This window comes from Maylandia zebra, linkage group LG16 (genome assembly GCF_041146795.1).
Source record: "Maylandia zebra isolate NMK-2024a linkage group LG16, Mzebra_GT3a, whole genome shotgun sequence".
Classification (NCBI taxonomy): domain Eukaryota; kingdom Metazoa; phylum Chordata; class Actinopteri; order Cichliformes; family Cichlidae; genus Maylandia; species Maylandia zebra.
Genome location: NC_135182.1, coordinates 30,666,687 through 30,680,287, shown reverse-complemented (window position 1 = coordinate 30,680,287; position 13,601 = coordinate 30,666,687). Strand labels below are relative to the sequence as shown.

Below are 13,601 nucleotides of genomic sequence, written 5' to 3'. Positions count from 1 at the left end.
ATGTTTCCTCAATTCTCCCTCAAAGGTCCCACAATATTTAATCACACATGTATTTAAAAGACCTCATAAGGAAACATAATAAAGGCTAAAAGAGAAAATTCAACAGCTAAATGTATTTTTTTAAAAAGCAAACAAACTGGTAAACAATGCCCCCTGGTGGTTGAATTTTTAGCTACATTTTGCAGAAAGTGGTTACTGAAAGTACCTTTAATGTGTTTGAGCTGGAGTGGAAGCGTATAGAGAGGATGTACATACACCTACAGCCAATTAACCCTCAAATGGATGTCTTTGGACTGTGGGAGGTGCACTACAGATTTATGACATTGATCAGTAATTGAACGGCGTCAAAACTTACGTTAAACCAGTGTGCTGATTTATTTACCAACTTATTATGACGTGGAATGCTTTCATACACAAAATGAGCTGATATTCTTCCTACAAATACAAAATACAAAACAGAAATCCTGAAAACTGAGTGCATCCTTATTCTACATCCTCGCTGGTGTTTCCGGCCTCCTTTGTGACGTCATCAGCTTCAGTGTCTTTTTCGGGCTCTGGCTCCTCTGAAGGTTCGGGCTGAGATTCCTCCATTGGCTCCTCTACTGGTTCTGGTTCAGGTACCGGGGTCTCAGCCTCCGACTCCACCTGGAGAAAATCAAAAGCATTAAACGACTACCTATGAATGGCATGCAGGGCCCTAAGAATCCAGCCACAGCAAAGAAACATCACCGTCACAGTTATTAAAGACATGAGATTAAATTGTGACAGTGCCAGAGTGTCTTTTTCTGGATTAGCACTGGATTGGATTTTATCTTAGCTAATGCTGTGATTTTAGCTTTTCCTTTGCAAATTTTAGCTCATGGAAATGTGGTATTCCACAGGGTTCAACTGTAGGACCACTACAGTTTAACTTAAAAGAAGTGTGTTACTGAAACTATCCCGATGATACTCAACTGTATACTTCACTGTAACTTGATTATTTAAGCCCTGCTGACACACTTTCAGAATATATACAGGATGATATTAACTTTCTATGTTCAAACTTTTAGAACTCCTGGTTATTTGAGCTAAATTTTATGACTTTCCAGAGCTGGAGTTGTAAGTAAGTTACAGCTGGTATTCCTGTTTAGCCTTTTCAGTGGTCTACTTCCTGTTCTAGTTATTATTTTACCAGATTTTTGCTTTTTTAATGAATTTTATGTTTTATATGCATGTTTTATTTTATTTTTCAGGACTTTTGTTGATCTTTATTTTTTTATTAGCACTCCTTTTATTTTAGATGTTTTTCATTGTTGCTTGTTTTTTAGAAGCAAGCAACAAGGTTTCCTTTGTGCTCTTAAATAAAATTTTGCTTTCTTCCATTCAGTTTTAACCAAACTTGAATTCAGTTATGCACTACAATAAAAATAAATCCTCAATTCACAGCAGTTTATATTTACTTTAAAACCTCAAACATCCGACCTTTTGTATTATCTGCAATCTAAATTACCTCTGGTGCTGAAGCCGCTTTTAAAGCCTTTAACTTGTCGTAGTTTCCTTTTTACCTGTGAGATATTAAGTGTCTCTTCCTGTATTGCTGGTTCAGACTCTTCTTGCTCCATCGGCTCTTCTTCATCTTTCTGAGTGACGGGCTCCAGCTGGACTGTTGTTTCTGGCTCTTTTGGTGCCTCTTCTACAACTGAAGGAGCTGGAGCTGCTTCCATCTGTAGGAAGATGTCACGTTAATTGCATTATTGAGATAATGGAGCCAAGAGGTAAAAGCTAGCTGACCAGAAATAAAGAAGCAGTGCTGGATGGAAATGTAATTTTTACAGATTGGCGATGGCCAATATGTTTATAAACTGCCCTAATTCAAGACATTCAAAAATCACCTGTAGCTCTTGATCTGTTACATCTGTCTCTACGACCGGCTCTGCAGGCTTCGGCTCTGGTTTTTTATTTGCTTCCAGGACCGCCATGATGGACCCGGGGATGTGCGCTTGCTATGTACACAGAGAGAAAAAAAAGAAAGTGGGTTGAAATGGAAGTTCAGGGTGAAGTAAAATGTTCAGAGGTGTGTAAATGTGGAAGCAGCTGTCACCTGGTGAGGCGTGAAGGAGTGGACGTGCTGCAGAAGAGGCGCCCTCATCTCCGGGCAGCGCTCGAACACGCTCGTGAGCTGAGCGGGCGGCAGCTGTAAGAGCACGCTGAACGACTGCGGCTTTGTCCTCTGGCAGCACTTCACGAATCCCTCCCACACCTTTGGATACTTCCACACCTGCAGGGCGAAATAATAGGAAGAAGATTAGCTTCAGCAGATGATCTTCTCTGGTTTCCTGCAAGATCAAAGTGTTGCTGACCTGCTTGACGATGAGGCGGGAGAGGATGTTCATCACAAAGCCGCCCAGTCGGGGGTACATGGTGAGAGACTGGATGACAGTGCGCATGAGCAGCATGGGGAGGGGGTTCTGCTCCATCAGCTGCTGCATCACCACCGCCAAAACTTCAGATGTGTACACATTCTTCTCGCCGAAGCAGAGGTTGGTAGCTGTCGGGCAGATGCTGAAGATTAAACGCTGACAACAGTTTGTTTGTCCACGACCGACACGCCATGTTTGAGGACTCACTGACCTTTTATGATGGACTTCATGTCACATTTGATTGAGTCTATGTTGTGCAAGGCGATGAGGAGGTCACCTGGAGTGAGCGGGGACACAGAGGAACTCCCTTCACCTGCAAAACACAAAAGTCAAATCTCAGTCCACCACAGGAGTTAGACGAGACAGAAAAGTGATGAAGGGCTCTTACTGTGCTGAGTCCCCAGCAGCCTGTTAAAGACCTCCTTCACTACAATCGGGTTCAGTTTGATAAGTTTGGGAAGAGCCTGGATGACTTCGTTCTGCACGAGAAAAACAAGAAAAACCAGATTGAAAAACCCCCAAACTTAACAGGAAACGGTTCACTGAAGGTGTTCTCATAGTACACGTTCCACAGTCCGATTATGGAGGCCAAAAGAACTCAAAATAACAATATTAGCTATAAATTAATCTTTTACCCTTTTCTTTTTTTTTTGGTAATTAAGTAAATAGAAATAGAAATGTAACAAGGTGGAAGGAGGCTCTATAACCAGAAAAATTATGAGCTCTGATGATGATGATATCCTTCACTTTGCTGTTGCTCAAAGTTAGAGGGAATTCCTCCATGACGTCATCTCACAGGTGAGCTCTGATATTTATTCGTGGTGTATCTTCAGCAACAATAACTATTGTGGTCATCTCATTGGCTTTACTTACTGACAGTGTGTACGCACAAATCAGTGATTTTTCAATGTTTTTGTACCTGAATATGTTCAAATTCAGAAGTTTTTCTGACCGTGTGTACAAACAGACAAAATCCTGGCTGTCTTAAAAAGCTTAAATAAAACCTTTTAAAATGAACACTACAACAACTAATTATTATTTTTGCCATTTGGTCATTATTTACAGTTTTCCAAAATATATATATATATAAACCACAAAAAAAGTCCAAAATTATAATTAAATAAAAAGTAAAATAAACCGTAACCAAAACAAAACATCAAAAGTGGCCCTGAGTGTGTTCATGAACAGCTACAAAGCCAAATTAGCACCTGTCGTCATTCACCTGATGATGAAGAACAATCATTACCTTTTCCAGCCCGTTGATAACGGGGATCAGGAATCGAACATCTGGCACCCGCTTGTGGTAAAGGTCTCGCACCCTCTCCACCAGCTCTGGAGATGGAGGCACTGAGTGGAGGGAGAAAAATTATGTTACCCATCAGCAGAAGAACGGGGGCATATTCAACTGGATTCTGCGGTTCCTGTTTTTACCTTTATCTGTGAGAATGTGCAGGCATCGAGTGACCAGAGTCTCCGCTCCTTTAGGACAGTTTTCCACCAAAAGCAGCAGCTCAGGAGAGTTCATGCCCATCCCACGGATCTACAGAAACAAAGAACAGAAGAGGACTTGATAATAACATTCAGAAAGATGAGCATTACTTCTTACTTACAGCAGCCACGCCGCTAATTATACAAACTTTGAGTCTTGATATAAATTAATGGCGAATCAAAAATCCGAAAAGGGCTTGAAATGAAAGTGAGGAGTGACTTACAGGCTGCTCGATGGCTCGAAGCACGCTGCGTTTGATGTCAGCGATGGCCTCGGTGTAGACGCTGGCGAGTTCGTGGACCAGCCGGTGGTTCAGAGGAAGCAGGGAAAGGTAGAGGAACAGACACTGCCTCACAGTCTCTTCAGTCCAGGGAGCAGCCACCTCTGCCTCAGCAAAAAACACAGAGTGGAGGTCAGAAAAGTCTGAACAACTCACTTAGTAAGCACCTAAAATGCTACTCTTACACACTCTGTATATAAAAAATGGACTTAGCCACTGTGACATCTCCTGATGGTTTTGTACTCCACACTTGGACAGCTTAATGTCAGCATTTAGGCTGCTATAATGTTGTTTTTTTGTAGCCAGACGTGGCCATATTTGTACAAAATTGTAAAGTGCTAACGGGCTATTTGCTAATTAGCCAATGCTAGCAATCTTTTTTTTTTTCCCACTTTAACTGAAGCAGAAACAGCAAACAGCTAAAAATGCTCCAAAAAGCATCAACAGCACAAAAAAGTTCTAGTTCAGATTCAATGTGTGGTCACTAGCTGGAATGGCAAATGTTAAAGCGGCCACACCCCTAACTTTAAGCTGGGCTGCTGAGTGCATGCTGAAGGCAAACCTGTGTCTTTGTCGGCCCCGAAGAGCAGAGACGGAGGGTTGGGGTGAACCAGGAGCTGCAGGTAGTTCAGGGCAAACTTTTCGATGTAGTCCCTGAGATGGTCCTTCTCGTACATGCGCTTCAGAAAAGCCAAGGCAGTGGTTCGCACCTGAGAGAAAAAAAAAAACCCAAAAAAGGAAAAATATATGACATTTTCTTTTAAAAACACTACCCGAGGGAATTTCAGGGTGAAGACGCGTACACCACCTTCTCCTTTTCATGGGAGCTGAGATCCAGGAGCACGTGCAGATACTGAAACTGCCTCGAAGGACGTTTGACGATGAGCTCTTTCAGCGTCGTCATGCCCAAATACACCCGAGACTGAAACACAGGTCACAGTTAACAGGACGTTAACTACAATCCAACAAACCCAACAATCCATAGATGTATATAACATGGTCCACCACCTTGCTTGGTGCTGCTTTCTGAGGTTTTAATGGAAGAAGCGGCGCATCAGCGCTTCATCACAATGCGTGTTTTGTTTTTTTAACATTTCAAAAAGATAAAACTGATGAAACCAAGCTGATAAATATCATCCAATCACATCACTATATGCCATCATATCCACCCATGTCAGTCAAGAGGAGCATTATACTGGTGCCGCCATTTACCTCGTCCTCACAGTAACGCCGTATGACTTCCAGTGCCGACTCTGTGATGATCGGCGCCTCCAGCACCAGTTTGGTGAAAAGTCTGAAACGGTCAAAAATCAGCTGGTAACTCAACTGAAAGCAGGTTTAGCAACAGAAGATCAATTCAGCTAAATTTTATTTCTATATCTGTGCCAGAAACCAGATTTGTTCTGTGCAAATATTAAAAGCGCTTCTTCCTGTCCCTGCCTTTCACAATAAAAACCCTTGACATATTCCCTGTGTGACAGTGAACAAAATAGGAGGAGATTTAAGGTTAAAATACGCTTTTATATTTTACTTTTTTACTTATGAAATTCGAACATCACCAAAACAACTTCTGCTCTGATTGTTAAACATGTTCGGGGTTCAGCAGTTCTCTATTATGACCTTCGCAGGCCAAATCAAAAAGTGGGACATTATCATGAATGAAGGATGGGGGATGAGGGATATGAATGCCACTTTATTGGCAAGCAGATGTAATATATTATTGGCCAGTAGTAGCGCTGTGGAGTGTTGGTGCAGGACTCCTGTGAATCGTAAACATTAATATAAAACATTTAATATGTCACAACTATCTATTCAACAGGATAAACCTGGATGAACGTGATAATCTGTGAAAGAGAATATTTTCAACACGACTGACTGCACATTCATAAAACTACACTACTGAATGGCATGCTGGGTAATTCTAGACAACAGTGGGAGGAGCTCTGTGCTGCATTGAGGAGCAGTAAAGAGTGTTGTGCTCTCACCCGTCTCTCTGCTCAGGCTTCTCCTGCAGGCCGGACAGCAGCGTGTACAGACAGTGGTCGTAGCTGTCCAGCAGCCCCGACGGCAGCTGGCTGAGGTAGGTGTTGTACTCCTGATAGAGCAGCGAGAAGGCCAGGTCGCTCCTCGTCCTGATGTCGTCCAGGATGAAGTCCAGCACGTCAGCTTTCATCATCCCGTCGAACTGTGTCACAAGCCGGGAGAGGAGCTTCACCCGGACCTGCCGCACATATTTCAAACCAGGTCATATCATTGCTTCGTTTTTGTTGTTTGCTTCTTAGTGATTATACGACTGGCTGGGGTTACTCACATGAGACATTCCACTTTGAGCAATCGCCTTCTCAGAATGCAGGATGCGCTTCACCGCCTTCGAGGTCAAGTTCTCGATCTGGCTGTCCGATAGCTGCTGGACGATGTCGGAAAGTCGAAATACTTTTTTCCTGCCGCTTGCTCCGGTCATCCTGAAACAACGTAAAACTCGCTGATCAACAATGATTCAGAAGCTTTGGAGAAAAAAAATTATTCCACTTAATTTCCAGATGTGATGTAAAGAAACATCTTTAAACTGTAGACGGTGACCTTGCATCATTTCCTGAACTCACTTGGTCTGTGCAGATGGAAGGATGGGCTCCGGAAGCCTCTTTACCACCGCGGCTGGAACTTCCGGTAAAGCCTTTTCTGCGTAACCTCCGACCACAGAAATGGCCTGCCCGACCATCACGGCAGGAACTTTGCGTTTGATGAGGATGTCTTTAGAGCCAACATCGTCATCATTTTCCTCTTTAACAGCGCCCTCCCCTCTGGCTTTGCACTGCTCAAGTCCTGCGAGACAGACACAGATAACAGTGGCATCTCAGTTCATCTGTCAAGGGTTTCAAGTTTAAGAGATGGGTCACATAAGCTTCTTCTTCTGACCTGGACCGATCCCTGCGGCGGTCATCTGTGTGGCCATCAGCCTGGCCAGATGTTTAATTTGAGCGTCAGTGCCTGCTGACTCCACAGGTGTGTAAGTGGCTTGGAAGGAGGCTGGCATGATATCAGGCAGGTAGACCATGCTGATGAGCACCTGAAGAGTGACACAGGGGGTGTGAGGTGAGCTGTGAGGCAGTTTGGGTTAAAAGGAAAGGGAGCAGAATAAAAATGGTCCTTACAAGGTTGGCCACGTTCTCAGGGGTGAGCAGCGGGTGCAGGAACTCAGCCGTGAGGTCGATGGCGGACTGAGCGACGGGAACAGCGGCCGGCTTCGGAACCGAGAGGGGGGCGGGCTCCTCTTTGTCCTCGTCATCTTCAATAAGTGCCGGCTCTGAATGCAGGCAGACAAAGGTCAGAGGAATCCAAATTATTTTTTGCACAATTACCAGCTTTTCCTTTAGACTGGAGTCTGAAAATGTTAATGTTAAATGACATTTCTCTCATTAACCCTGGAGAACCCATGGGGTCAAATTTGACCTGACCCCATTGGTTCTCCAGGGTTAAACATGCTCTACAGTTTACAGCAGATCTGAAAAAGCTACAAAAATTCTAAAACTAAATAAAAGTGCTTTAATACAGCTATAAAATACTTTGTGCTTTTCACACATTTCTGCTCATGTGTAGCCATGCTGACACCACCACAACAGGAATAGTGAATTCTAGTGAATTCACTATTCCTGTGAATCCACAATTCGGCCTGGGGCTCGGTCACTCAGGCACAGCTGGCTGCCGGCGGAGCTCACGGGCGCGTCACTGCAACTCCCCCTGGCTTCTGCTCCGCGGCTGCTGAATGAGCCCTCATCTGGGACTCTCCTCAGCTCTTACTGGGACAGTGGCGCGGCTGCCCCTCTGTGGGTCTTCCTTGGTCTCTTGTGTTCTGGGGGCCTCTGGATGTCTGGAGTTTTGATCTCCTCCATACCTGCTTCATACCATAGAGGACGGGGCTGTGGCTCCCCACACTCCCTAGCAGATCATTACATGGAGAAACCTTTGGAATGCAAGCATGCTGATCCACACAGGTATGCACACAGGTGTACACATGGGTATTCACAGACACGGACTACAGCTTTCTTGGCTGCTGCCTCAAAGCACACTGTGCGCTGTCTATCTTGCGTGCTGCACAATATTGTTTATTATTTAGTAACTATTGATATCTACTGCTAGCTAGTTTATTGTGATGGTGCTTTTTTTTTTTCTTATTATGTTGCTCTTTGTTGTTTGCTTTCTCTTCTGGTTTTTTTTCTCCATACAGGTGATCCAGGTGTTTGTTTTTTTTTGTTTTTTTTTTTTCTCTCTTCCCCCCCTTCTCACCGTCTCTTCTCCCCTTTGGTTTTCTTTCTCTCCCTCTCTTTCTTTCATTCTTTCTCCCTGTCCTATCCCACAGTCATGTCTGTCCCGTTTGTAGCAACTGAAAATAAAATAAATTCATAATTATAATAAAGGTCAATCAAATGGACCAATATGGCAAGGCCATGATGATCCACTTGGTAAAATAAATCCGCTTGGCATCTTTCTTGGCCTTAAGACAACAATTCTGATGGCTATAGATCCAAACGGGACAAAAAAAAAGAAAAAAAAAAAAAAAGAGAATATGAAGGTTTTTGTGATTTCACTGCATTTTCTTTACCCCAGGCTGCATGGTTAACACCTCTGCTACAGACACAGGCTGTTCATCATTAATCTGCAGCTATTTTTGAGATTACAAACACTTTTAATTTACACATTATTTCACCTGGTTCAGATTTTGGATTTAAGAGATTAGACAATGGGTTTCTAATTTAGAAAGCGATAGTGATAAATTTCTATTTCCTAAATGCAGTCACACTCAATCAGCCTCTTAAGGTGCTAATGGGTTGTTATAACATGCTGTTAAATGATCAGAGCGCACTCAGTTTTTTCTTCATTGCCGGGGCGATTGTGGCTCATAAGTTGGCAGTTCGTCTTGTAATCGGAAGGTTGCCGGTTCGAGCCCCGGCTCCGACAGTCTCGGTTGTGTGTCCTTGGGCAAGACACTTCACCCGGTGGCGCCAGTGTCCGGCAGCCTCGCCTCTGTCAGTCCGCCCCAGGGCAGCTGTGGCTACAATGTAGCTGCCATCACCAGTGTGTGAAAGTGTGTGTGTGAATGGGTGGATGACTGAATGTGTAAAGCGCTTTGGGGTCCTTAGGGACTAGTAAAGCGCTATACAAATATACCATTTCATGTCTCAAACATAATTCATGAACAGAAGCTGCTCTTTAGCACCAAACGATTAGACTTCGACCACAACAACTTAAACTGAAGTGCACTTTGTCGATTAACTATCCGACCAAGTTTAATCACAATCCGTGGATCCAGGTTAGCCTGAAACCACTCACCCATCTTGACCTTCTTTCCCTCGGTGTATTGCTCTTGGCGAGGCCTCTTTCGCTGCTCTCGTGGCACAGGCGTGGAGCGGGTGATTTCGCTTTGGGGCATTCCCAGGTCTAACAGCAGGATGCTGATCTGACCGTGAAACTCCAGGCTGCAGGGATGCTTGAGAACCGCCACCAGGTGGAGCTTCAGGTTCTTTCGCACGCTGCTTACCTGAGACTTTGCCAGAGTGGGGGGCAAGTTTGCTGAAAAATGAAAGTGTAGAGGAAACATCTTGTAATTGAGTTATTTAGCAGCTGCAGCCAGACTGTGAGAGGTCATAGTAAAGCAATATATCCTCTGATGTTATCAAACCTGGGAAAAACATGCTTTGAACTGATATCAGGCCGATATAACACTCTAAAGAGTGAGTGTGAATTCTGAGAAGAACTCACCGTGTAATGTCTCATACGCTTGCACCACCTCTGACATGAACATTGGTCTCTGGCGAGCGATGGTGGCCAGTGAGCCCAGCGCTGTGGTGAGGTTAATGCTGGATATGGCCGGGTGGACCATGAACTTAAGCAGCTTCTCCAGCGCCGTCTTTCCCTCCTCACACAGCTCATCTGTTTGGGAAAAAGCGAAGACATCAGCCTTAAAAGGTGAACGTCACCACCTCAACACATGACATTAGTCCAGTATCTGTACCGTAGTGAATGTACGAGTGATCTGTGGGAACTTTGTCCAGGCTGATGTCGCCTTCCTGACGCTTGGGGACGTCAGAGTCAGCCGTCCGTGGTGAAAGAGTAATGATTAAAGATTCGGTAAACTTGATGGCGTGAGTACGAACGCCGTCGTTCTCAGAGTCCAGCAAGGCCAGAACATCCCCTTTCATCTGTGTGACAAGATCCCAGCACGCCTCCTGCATTTCTGACACGGCTTTGGAGCGCACCAACCACTGAGACAAGAAAAGATAAAGGAAATGAAGATGAAGTGAAGAACAGAAACTGATCGCATAAAGAAAGAAATGGTAGAAATGAAGCGGGTAAATCTGACTCTTTGTACCTGAAGTGTGACTTTATACAGCTGGGTGAGGGTGAGGATGGCTTTCTTCACCACATTCACACTTTCATCCTTCAGCAACATGTTCAGGTTGGCGATGAGTCTGAGGAGGAGCTCATTGTCTCTTTTACTGAAAGCAGGATAATAAAACAGTAAAAAATCTCAAATGCTGACCCTGACTTAAAAAAACCCCCAAACAAACAAAACAACAGCAGGTCTGAAAACTCACCATGCCTCCTCGATGAAGCCGATCACAAACTTTTTCACTTCGATGGACTTGTCTGTCTGGAAAGCGATCATCTCCTACAGGAAAAAAACAAAACAAAAATGAGGCAAATTTAAATGAAACTACAGCTGGTTATGAGAGACAAATACTTGCTTACTTACATCCAAAAAATTGTCGAGAAGAGATGGATCCTTGTTGATGATGAGTTCCTGGACCTAAAGGTTAAATGCATGTACTGAATCAATGTTCTTGTGCATTCCTGTGTAAGTGGATTAGACACCAGTCTACACGGTTGCACTGAGATCTTCTGATCATTTCCAACTCTATATTGGACTCGGCTAGACTAGCTTTGCACAATTCACAGTTAAAAATAATCAATTTTTGCCTTATACTCAATCCATTGTGCAGCCCTTAAGTTCGTCCTCTCTGTTGTTGTTTTAGCCCCTCCCCCTTTAAGTCAGTTTTCTTCTGATTGGCTGCCCCTCATAATTAGAATATCTCATCTGCAGATATGGGTGAGACTTCAACACCATGCTCTGGCACCTTAGTAGTGTATAGTTAAACTTGTTTACAGTGAAATAAACAGGAACAATTTTTTCATGTAGGTTACAGGACAATAGTTTTACTGGTCTGGCACTCTTAAAAACAAACTGGGCTCTAAAACAAGTTTGACACTCCTGGTTTAGAGCCGTCTGAAGCCTTCTTGCTCACAGGGATTACCTGCACATACACAACCTCATTAGTGGAAATTTTGTACATGTTTAATATAAACATCCATTGCTGGAAAACATGTATGGGACAGAAAATCAGGAAAACCAAAATGGCTCCACTATAGAGTTTATGATTATACATGTTTAGCAAAAATATCACACATGTGACTTTCTGCCAGCAGCCTGGTGTAGGTAAAAAAAAGAAAAGCTTTTTGATGGTAGATCCAAAAAGATATGCTGACAGTAAAAAGTTTGTTTAAGCCTGCAAGTCCAAGTCATCATCTACAATAACTCAAACTGCTTTCAGCTGCACCTTTTAGGGATCATCCAGCTCATCCTATCCCTGCATCCTACTCTGTCACATCTCTTTACAACATCCTACCTGTACATTTACCTGTACCTTTTAGGATCGTTTTTAAAGTTATTTCTTTGTTTTTAAATCGGAGCTACTACAACCATATACCCCTGCCCGTTCCCTTAGGTCCACCAATCAGCAGCTCCTTAAGGTGCCAAAAACTAAGTATAAATTTAGAGGTGATCGTGCTTTTGCTTTAGCTGCTCCAAAGTTGTAGAATGATCTGCCCTTGCATGTTAGGCAGGCCTCTTCTCTTTCTGAGTTTAAAACTCTTCTTAAAATACATTTATTTGCTGAAGCCTTTGGCACCCTCTAAGGGGTTGACTCAATTTGTTTTAACATGTTTTATTTTATTTATGCTTATGCTATTTGTATATGTACAGCACTTTGTGAACCCTGGTTTTATGTTAAAGTGCTTTATAAATAAAGCTGGTATGGTATAGTATCCATATAGCTCCTCTGAGGTCCTCCTCTTTATCTTCTGCCTGGCAGCTCCATCTTCAACATCTTTTGTCTTATATATCCACTATTGTTCCTCTGCAAATGTCCAAACCATCTCAGCCTTGCTTCTCTAAATTTGTCTCCAAAGTGATTAACCTGAGCTGTCCCTCTCTCTGACAAACTCATTTCTAACCCTGTCCTTTCTGGTCACTCCCAGTGAAAATCTGAATATCTTTAGATTCTCTACCTTTCTCCACAGCCTGTGGTAAGGGCCGTGCTCGGTCTTTTGTATCACAGAGTTAAAAAGTCCAAGCTACAAACCTGTTTGAGCACATTCAGCTTCTCATCTGTGGGTATCAGAGCAGCCTGATTCAGGAGCTCCACAACCTGGAAGGAGAAGGCAGACCCCCATTACATTACAGTTGATTTAATAAAGGCACAGCTGAGAGATTTTCTAATTTAGGACAAACCTACTGTATGTGTACTTGTTGCTGCACCTTTCAGCAAGGTAAATGTAAGACCTTTAAACCCCTTTTTGTAAAAAGCTTTTCATTCTGGCAAAAAAGTGGTCTATTGCCGTTGAAAATGGTCGTCATTATTATAATCACAACTGTTGTGATTTCATCCAGTTTTTAAACCATAAAATCCATAAATCTTCCCCTAAAATGTTTATCAGCGATCACAAAAACGTACCTTCTCGCTGGTGGTCATATCGATGACAGCGGGGGCCTCAGAGTCCCCCTCCTGTGAAGAGAAGTCCATGTTGTGACCCTCACGCTGGTGATAACATGCTCCAAAGATCCTGTAAACACACGAATAATAAGGATGCTATCTGTGTTATTATACCAGAGTGCTAAACGCTGTTTATTAGCCTTTAATAAGACGCTCCTGTTAGCCTTGTGCTAACGGCGGGAGCTGCTTTAACTCCCTTTGTGCAAACACATGTGCAAAAGCTACTTACCGTTTAACTCTGTCTTTAATTTGTTCTTCCAACAACAACTGAATATCCCGGGTGTCAAGAACTTATAAACGCAGGAGGCGTCTTAAGCTAAAGCACTAAAACTCTTCTAGCTCATAATGGACGCAGCCATGTTTCACCGAAAAAAGCGGTGTCAAGCTTCTTCTTCGACGGTTGGGAATAACCACGCGCAAAAAAAAAAACAACGGCCACTAGAGGAGACACCTGCGCCACTACAACAACAGAAACCTGCTGTTCAGATAAAATTAACATTCAAGGACTCATATTCAAGGATTCAAGGATTTTCATTTTCGTCACATTTACGACACATTTACACAGATGAGGTGAAACGGAATTAAAAGCCAACAAGAATGAGAAC

The 13,601-nt window shown here is 43.3% G+C and overlaps 1 protein-coding gene across 1 annotated transcript; it reads right to left on the bottom strand.

Moving 5' to 3' along the window:
- Window positions 1-351: 351 nt before the first annotated feature.
- sympk (symplekin) lies at window positions 352-13,391 on the bottom strand. The gene is made up of 27 exons (XM_004559108.2): window positions 13,226-13,391; window positions 12,958-13,066; window positions 12,586-12,651; window positions 10,920-10,973; window positions 10,762-10,835; window positions 10,536-10,662; window positions 10,179-10,428; window positions 9,926-10,096; window positions 9,497-9,736; window positions 7,321-7,472; window positions 7,085-7,235; window positions 6,772-6,991; window positions 6,480-6,630; window positions 6,154-6,389; window positions 5,381-5,462; window positions 4,977-5,090; window positions 4,731-4,878; window positions 4,112-4,272; window positions 3,831-3,939; window positions 3,646-3,746; window positions 2,788-2,878; window positions 2,611-2,712; window positions 2,340-2,527; window positions 2,081-2,257; window positions 1,872-1,982; window positions 1,545-1,703; window positions 352-645 (listed from the first exon to the last, which is right to left on the bottom strand). Exons 2-27 carry the CDS (start codon window positions 13,024-13,026, stop codon window positions 484-486), a joined length of 3,666 nt encoding a protein of 1,221 aa, XP_004559165.1. The 5' UTR covers window positions 13,027-13,066; window positions 13,226-13,391; the 3' UTR covers window positions 352-483.
- Window positions 13,392-13,601: the final 210 nt, after the last annotated feature.